Source organism: Rutilus rutilus, assembly GCF_951802725.1.
Source record: "Rutilus rutilus genome assembly, chromosome: 2".
NCBI classification, from domain to species: Eukaryota; Metazoa; Chordata; class Actinopteri; order Cypriniformes; family Leuciscidae; genus Rutilus; species Rutilus rutilus.
Window position 1 is genome coordinate 31,304,889 of NC_140210.1, and position 9,021 is coordinate 31,313,909.

The following is a 9,021-nucleotide window of genomic DNA, read 5'->3' on the forward strand; positions in this document are numbered from 1 at the left end:
ATTTCCCTGCGTTTTGGCCTGTCATTTACACGAAAACGCCGTTTTTATCCAAGAAAACGATTATTTCTAAAAACTCCGGCCAAAGTGGAGATTTCTGAAAACGCCGGTTATGTGTTGCCGTGTCAACTGGGAGAAACGGGGTTTTAGGTTCTCAAACGTCACATTATGCGCCAGAAAATGCTTACGTCATGTGAGCGCCCTATGTTTAGAGTTTGTTTGGTTTACTATTTGATCATGGAAGCTGTTAAGGTGGTACTCATTTTTACTTTTGTGCAAACGTTTTTGGCCTGTTTGCATTTGCTTCGCTGTCTGTCCAAACAAACGAATCTCGCGCCATGTCTGTTGTTTTGAAAGGAACTGGAAGTCGCTCGTGCTATTCGTTGTTGTCGATTTTGAGGATTCTGATTGGCTTGCATGGCTTTATCCTTCTCCCTACACTGCCGCCCATAGGTTTGGCATAATTATGATGTTGCTCGACGGCGTATTTATGCGGGTTGATGTAAACGACAACTTTTTTGAAAACGATGTTGTGTGCACGATGTTATTTTTGAAAACGGAGGGGGAGAAATATGCGTTTCTCTAAATACCCGGCTATGTGTAAATGTGGCCTGAGAAACCCTGCTTTAAAATATGCAATATAATGATATTATTATTAGGGGTTAAACGGATCATAGTTGATCTGTGATCAATACGAACCAGGCCACGCGGTTCGGTTCGCATTTGATTCGTGGATTAATTGCAAAGTTTAACCATCATTAAGTGAACGTTTATGATTTGCATGTGATTTATAGTTTACACATTCAAGCAATTTGAAACCATTCCAGCGCAAGAAGAGGCGAAAGAGAACTCTGTCCGGTACTCGTGCCCTGTTTTCTGTGTGCATGGCCGCAAACACAGAGGCGTGCGTTTCAGATAACATGCAAACACCGAATTGATTTCTCTTTCGCGTCTCCTTGCACTTGAACGAACAAAATTAAGTCAAAATACCTCTGCAAGTAGTCTCCTAAACACAGTCGGTTATGTCTTAAGTGAACGTAAGAATAAATTGAGAAAGAAACCAGATGTGTATCATTATATTGGATCTGTGCATTCGGTCTTAAAGTGACACCAGCTGTCAGCCTGCTGCTTTCTGTCAATAAAGTTAATCAAACAACAAAACACAGCTTTAACAAAGACTAATCGAAATTGTATTTATATAGTGAACACCATAGTGTTATTTTACATTTAGGCCTAATTATTACATTTTTGTTCATGTATACTAGTTAGACCTTACTTACGTTTGTAACTTTGTATTGTATTTATCTATGCTTGTATTTGTTCTTATTTTTTTACTGACTGTTTTCACTTGCCTTTAATAATGTTTTAAAATATATTAGTTAGGCTAGTAGTTTTTGCTCTGGTACCAAAGTACTTCAAATGTGCTTTAGGTAATAAATGGAAAGCAAAGTTACATTAAATTTAACCCCACCCCCAAATATTTGTTTCTTTTTCCTTGCCGATACGAAAAACGATCCAATCTGTGACTCAAAAAACGTAATATGATCCGAACCGTGAGTTTTGTGATCCGTTGAACCACTAATTATTATGAATATTACTATTATTATTATTATTATTATAATAGTAACATCCATCCATCAATCCATGCTCCAAACCGCTTAACCTCTATAGCAAGGGTATTCGATAAAGTTCCAAGAGGTCCGGTCTCTATATTTCCTTCCCAACGGTCCAGACAATACTTTTTTGGAACAGTTATACATTTCTATCTGGGTAGCCGTAGTACTTTGTAAAAGAAAAAATCCTAAACACTCAAAATACTCATCAAAGATGAGAATCTACGGCCCTGAGAGCCAAAGGGATGTCAAATAATTTTCACCAATAAAAAAAGTAAAGATTTTTTCCAACTACATATAAATATATAAAAAGGTAATATCAGATGTTTTATCAGGCTATTATTATTTTTTATTTATTTATTTATTTTACATTTAGAAACCTACATGAATGGCACATAGAAGGCCATGAAACTGAAAAAACATACTGGGGGTACAGGGTTTACCTCTTAAGAAAAGTATGGACCATTTTTCTATTTTTCTCAAAGTAATAAACTACTAAAAACAAACAACGTGCATCTGTTGTCGATCTAACAATCAAAACTCTTATCATGAGGATAACATGAATGAATTTTGTCTTCCCTTGGCATCTCTAAATAATTTTCCAAACTATAACATTGTTTATTATGAAATGCTCTTAATATTCTGATTAATAATGCTAAATGTATGAAGAAAAAAACGTCTAAAGGCGCCGCACGTTAACTTGTCACAAACCTGGGCTGCATTTCCCAAAATCATCGTGAGCTAAGTTGATCGTAGACAACATTGGTGGCAATGGTTTTCACGATCGAATTGGGCTCACGATGCTTATGGGAAATGCGACCCTGGTTTAGTTAAACGGTCGGAGTCATCTATATAAAGATAAAAATAATTGTATTTGCTGCATTCTTGTTTTCTGCAGCGTTTTAGCAAAATAATATACATTTTGTCTTTTTTTTTTTCATCTGCAGCTCTTAATGTGGCGCTTTACGTCTTCAGTGGGAGAGAGAAGCCATGAACACAGGGCGGAGAGGGCTAGAATGGATCACGTTTGGGTCTAGATAAAAATATTACAGGATGTAGCACCGATGCGCTGCTCTATTGGGTCACGGGATGCTTGAGCCTTAGTAATATCTTTCTCCTAATTTATTAATAGTATAATATAATATGGCCACACTTTATATTAAGTGGCCTTAACTATGCATTTAAACATTTGATACAATACTTATTAAATATATACATGATGGTGCATGATAATTACATTTAGAAAGTTACTTTTGTTGTTACACTGTTAACTTTACCCCTAACTGTAACCCAAAACCAAACCTTAACCCCTAATCCTAACCTTACCCGTACTCCAAAAACCCAACCATATCTCAAATGAATTTTTCAGAAATTTCCAGAATAGCATGTAGTTACAGTACATTTTAAATACATAGTCTTGCAGGTATTTTATGTTATTACATAGTAGTCAAGGCCACCTAACATAAAATGTGACCAATATAATATAATAATAGTATAATAATAGCTGTATTATTATACTATTATAATATAATAATAACAACAGTGAATGTAATGTCTTCATGTTCTTTTTGCCTTGATATCACAACAGCAAATGAGAGGTAACATTTATCATGTTTCAGACTTTTTTTGCAGCAGTAGACAAAACAATCTGAATATGAATTTTTGACTGAATCATACAGCCCTAGTCGTCAGTTTTCTATGGCTCAAGAGTGATAAGGCATGTGGTGTTTACTGCTCAGGGAACTGGCACTGAAAACGAACCACAATGAGCAAAGATGGCGGGGGGGTTACACACGCCAGCCGAGCAGCAGCCATTCAGATGAATGGGAATGCTAACGTATAACTTTCTCCAGGTGTTATTGACCTCCTCGCTTCCAAGGCCTCGTCTAAGTTATGACAATTCAAACCCAGTTTTAAAAAATGACAGCGGCTTGCCTCTTCTCATTCCCTGTCAACTGAACAGACTGCTCTTTGATTCTGCCCAGTAAGCCTCATCTCATCTTAAGACAGACCCAGAGTACTGACTCATAAATCAAATCACAGTTTGGCATAGCTCTGCAGCCCGGGCCTGCATCGGACCTGTCTGTTCGATCCCTTGTGTGGTGTGACCCAGTGTTAGCAGCCTGTTAAAGGTCTGTCCTGGAGGGGATGGATGCACTTGTGTGGTACAACAACACAGGAAAGTGCCTGGAGCTCTCCATCAGCTCCCCCCACCCTTTCCCCAGATGAACCAGCGAGCTGTTCCTTATGAACCACTGCCAACAGAATGCCTGCTATGAGCTGGTTATTACTCAGTGCTGGGCCGCCACTAGCCAAAGGGCTGCTCTCCTAGCTGTAGATCTCCATGTTGTGACTTGTCAACATGCGGAAAATCGTTACCCAGCTCAGGCACTTTTATTCCACACGGGCTTTGATTGAGACTTGGGTGGGTAAAACATTGTGTTCGGAACTTCAGACTTTTTTCATTCACAGTCTATAGTGCTTCATGTAGCATACGGACAAAAGGTGTGTCCCATAGTTACGGGAAAAATATTACCGAGTGAGCATGTTGAATTTACTATGGGCTTAGAAAAAAAGATGGCCAGGTTCAGTTTTTTTCTGCTTACACTGTTTTCAAACACAAAAGAAAATATATTTACAAACTTATACATTTAAAATGTACATTATGAAAGTTTAAACTTACACTAACCATTCCGAAATTTTGGGGTTGGTAAGATTTAAAAATATATATTTTTGAAAAAAGTATCTATAAAAAGTGTTTTGATCAAAAATATAGTAAAAACAGTAAATCTGTGAAATATTATTACAATTTATATACATTTTTTCAATTTTAATATATTTAAATATTTAATTTATTCCTGTGATGGCAAAGCTGAATTTATTTTCTGCAGGCATTACTCCAGTCTTCAGTGTCATAATGATCCTTTAGAAATCATTATAATATGATTATAATGCTCACGAAACATTTCTTATTCTTATCAGTGGTTGTGCTGCTTAATATTTTTGTGGAAACCGTGATACATTTTTTTTCAGGATTCTTTAATGAATATAAAGTTTAAAAGAAAAGCACTGATTTGAAATTGAATTTTTATAACAATGTAAAAGTCTTTTACTATCGCTTTTGATCAATTTAATGCATCCTTGCTGAATAAAAGTATTCATTTCTTTAAAGTCTAAAAAACGGCATGCTATTTAAAGAAAACATTCCAATTGAATATTAGATTTAAGAAATATATTTTTTAAATATTATAAATTTTTCACACATACATAATGAGAAACTGCATTCTGCAATAAAAGCTGGAAATTATACAGTTAATATAATTATAAAAGAAACACCAATGATGAAAAACATTACTGAGTGGCTTCTAATTTTAAACCTATTCTTACTGATGCTACCAAGACTGTCCAAGTCATTCTTGTAATGTCAAAACCTCATCAAAGCATATGAATGATAAAAAAAAAAAAAGTAAGATATAGCTCTGGCCCAATAAAGTGATCCTTCCCATTGAGCTTTGAGCTTGGTTCCAAGACCATTTGTCTGTTGGCTCTCAAAAATATACAATTTTATCACAGGCGATAGCAGGCTACTTTGTGGCTGGTCATTTTAAAGATGCAAATTCTTTAATAATACATTACACTTGAATCTTCCACTTGATGAGCCTAGTCCGTTACAATCATCGAGCCGAGTACAAAAAAATTGTCTTAATTATGTCACCACAGTGCCTTTGACTGAGCACTCACAGCTAGACTACACCTGTGATGAAAGCCAGGCGATCCAGCTAGCCAAATTAATCTAAATGTTCTGGTTCAGCATGCCTGGCTGAAGCCCCTTTCTGTATAAGCACTTGTTCAGGAGAGCATCCACCACCCTTCCCCTGCCCTTTAATTCATTTCTGAGAGGAAAGCCTGTGTATCATTATTCGCTTGAGCTCAAATGGGCAGACACCGGTGAGAGAGCCTGATCAAGTTGGTGGGGCACAGTGAAGAAAGAAGAGGAGGAGGAGAAGGAGGGGGTATTCTTGGCAGTTTTTCCCTACAAATCAGATGCCAAGAGCGAAATGGAAACCTCCCCTCATTTTCCTTTCCCCTTAATCCAATGTTTTCAAGCCCAGGCCCAGCCAAGGTCATTATAATCATAGATGAGTGGAAAGGAGCCAGTGACCCACCATTACGGTAAGGTAGAGAGCCACCCAGTTGCACACACTCTGCCATCGGTCTGTAATGGAGAGCTGAAATCAGTGCAATGCTCCAATTCCTCCATTTGCAAATGCAGATAACCTTAAAGATCATGTGTGTATAATGGAAATGGCCGGCTCCCATAGGGAGACATTTTAGCTGATGGCAAAGGTCAGGGTGAAAGAATGATACGGCTATATACTTGCACAAAATGGAAGCCTGCGAGGAAGACAAAGAACAGCAGAAAAGAAGAAAAAGAGGTAACCTCAGCCGACCTCAACACCTCGGAGTGGAAATCCAACGGAAACTGCTTAACGAGGAAGGAGCGTTTTAACCTAGGCTCCCTCCTCGCGATTCATTTACGGGAAGTTTGGTGAACTGTGACCTGCGGTTTGAACAAAATGTATGAATTCTGGGAAAAGGAGTCTGCATCAGTGTTATAAAGGCCGTGGTTTTGTAATCCCAGTGGTTTTCATTGTAGCACTCAAGCCAAAGGTCACATTTAACTGTCAAGAAGATCATCTGACTGTATCAAGGCCTTAATGCCCTATTGCAAGTCTTGACCCATGCACATTGTGACGCAAGCGCTCCTGAACTCAGAGATGTATCCTTAAGAAAGGGAAGTGAAAGATACACTTGCAAAAGGATATGTCATAGCCTTTTACATTCGCAGAAAAGAAAAACACCAGATGTCAGGCACATTGAAAGAGCAAACAAGCAGTTTCAGCACAACAATTCCACTGTCCTGGACTCATACTTTTTAACTTTTTAAGGAAGTATATAGCCTAGTAATCATGAGCAAATGAGGTAAATTTAGATCAAGAATTGTTCTGGTCATAAGCCTATCTGCTCACAGGTGTTAAATCACAGTGAACGCAAACAGAAAGTAATGAAATGTGACATCACTCCTCCATGGCTGAATGAGAGGGCTGCGTGGGGTGCCGCCAAACTTCACATGAGCTTTTGCTGAGTGGGTGACTTTGATATGACATTAATGGCAGTAGATCATAAACACTGATGATTGAGACATTATAAATGTTATGAAAAGAAAAGCAGCAGTTAGATATAATATATTGTTATTATAGGTTTATATAGCATTTCCTGAGTTTCAATTAATAACTTTTCCTCACTGTTGAATTTTGTGAAAACCCCAAATAATTTCATTATTAATCCAACATAATTGTCAAGTACATTTGGTTACACTGTTAAGTATCCTAATTTAAAAAAAGAAGAAAAAAGTTTAAGTTGTTTTTAAGTAAAATCAAAACAGGTCCAAAGTAACACCTTTGAATTGAATTACTGATGAAGAGAATACAGTTACTCTTAGAACAGAGCAGACATTATTGAAATGCCTAAGATAAATGGTAAACAAACATGTCATGGCATTAAGAAGACAACATTTGCAATGCAATGCAGCTAGAATTCAAGCAGAACATTCCAGAGAGCAAAATAAATTCTCTCTGAATTTCAAAAAAGTCCCAAAAGGCGCCGTTTCGCTGGTGAAACACGCATAAAGATGCATTATGAGCGCTTGCTGTCGTGCACTTAAAGCGCCACCGTGCCACATTTCGCCAATTCCTCTGATCGATGTTTTCCACACTCTACACATCATGTCCCCTCTAGCGGCCGGCACACGCAACTACAGCCGTTATTAGCGAGCTGATAAAAGCACAATGTTAACATCCAGCTACACAGGGTCAAATGAACAAATATCGCGATTAATTCCAAGCGCAACCCGTGCAAAGCAAAGTAAGCCGTAAGGTTTCCGTCACGCGAGCTTCGAAGCGAGAGAAAAACGCGTTTTGCCTTTGTGCGTTATTGATCGCAGATTGTCTGCAATGAATGGCTGCATGAGGAAGGAAAAAACCCTGAACTTCAGGTGACCGACCATGGCTTTGACACAGGCAGCCTGCAGACATGAACCCCACTGAACTGGGAGGGGTGGAAGAAAATACCTCAGCTTAAAAAAATCCCGCTCGACAAACGAAAGAAAAAGTCGCGCACGCACACACACACTCGCATACGACCGGGGAAGGCGGAAAGTTGGACGAACGTGTTTTAGGGCGCATTTTTAAGTTGCGGGCTGCTGCTAGATAGCGCTGGAGCTAAGTGAAGGCAGGGGCACGGATGGAAGGCTGAGTCTGGCTCTCAGTCTGATCCGACTGACCCTTCATTTTATTGCGGCCAGATCCTCAGATCCTCCCCTTTCCCTTCCGCGAGTCTCTGCCTCGCTCGCGCGGACACATATAAGAAAAGACGCGCGACCATAAGCGCCAAATAAGCAGCGATAACGCGAGCTTTACTGGCCGCAACCTTTAGGCGGAACGGGACCTTTATCGATTATCTGCAATTAAAGGCACCGCTAGTGCGCTCGCTCCGCTAGCCCCCTCATCGCCAACATGGCTGCCTAGCACAGACCTAAAAAAGGAGAAATAACCTCCGCCGTGCCTTTGTCTGTTTCACCTCTTTAACCCTAAACTACTGCGCAAAACACACGGAGACGCGCTAAAATCGCACCGAACAAGAAAACGACTTACGTGAAGGCAGGCGCTTGGGTTGCTCCTGTTTCCTCCTTGGCATTTTCCCCCTTTTATCACATTCTCCTTCTTGTTTAGGGATAAGAAGAAAAAAGGTCTTTCCCCATTGAAATTTAGCGAGGGAGCCTGATGGCAGGGACTTGTCGTGCACCTGGCTGTCCTCGGTTAAGTGTATTGTTGGGAACAGGGAAGAGTAGAGGAGGAGGTGCTGTTGTTGTTGCCGTGTCTTGACTATGGCTGCTCTCTGTAAGTGTGTGTCTCCGAGCCCCTAACTAACACTAATGCAGGGATCAAAGGGCAGCAACAGCAGAGCACACACACACACTCACTCACACACACACACTCGCGCGCACACACACACTCACTCACACACACACACACTCACTCTCTCACTCACAGAGAGAGGAGCTCGACCAACACAGCGACGAGAAAAGGGACAAGGTGCCCCCAAGCTTTCAGGGTGTATACTTGAATGACCACGAAGGATTTTTTTATATTAATATATCAAATGGATTCTGACTGATGAATATTTAAATGGCTTGAAAAAAAAAATCACAAAAAAAACGTTTTTTTTTAACATAATGTAATAATATAAATGTAAAATATGATTTAAAATTAATAAACATATTTTTTTATGTTTATCATTTTTTTTCATAAATGCTTTTTTATAAATGTTTGAATGAATCTGAGTGTGCAGA

At 39.1% G+C, this 9,021-nt stretch overlaps 1 protein-coding gene across 5 annotated transcripts in view; it reads right to left on the reverse strand.

The window, feature by feature from the left end:
- znf827 (zinc finger protein 827) overlaps window positions 1-8,749 on the reverse strand; it is a 70,202-nt gene extending 61,453 nt beyond the window's left edge. For 4 of the 5 annotated variants that reach the window (XM_084393645.1, XM_084393644.1, XM_084393648.1 and 1 more), the window contains exon 1: window positions 8,324-8,749. In XM_084393645.1, the coding sequence (XP_084249771.1) occupies window positions 8,324-8,366 (43 nt within the window). In that variant the 5' untranslated portion in view covers window positions 8,367-8,749. The remainder of the gene's footprint in view (window positions 1-8,323) is intronic. The other variant, XM_084393646.1, reaches the window with a different exon arrangement.
- Window positions 8,750-9,021: the final 272 nt, after the last annotated feature.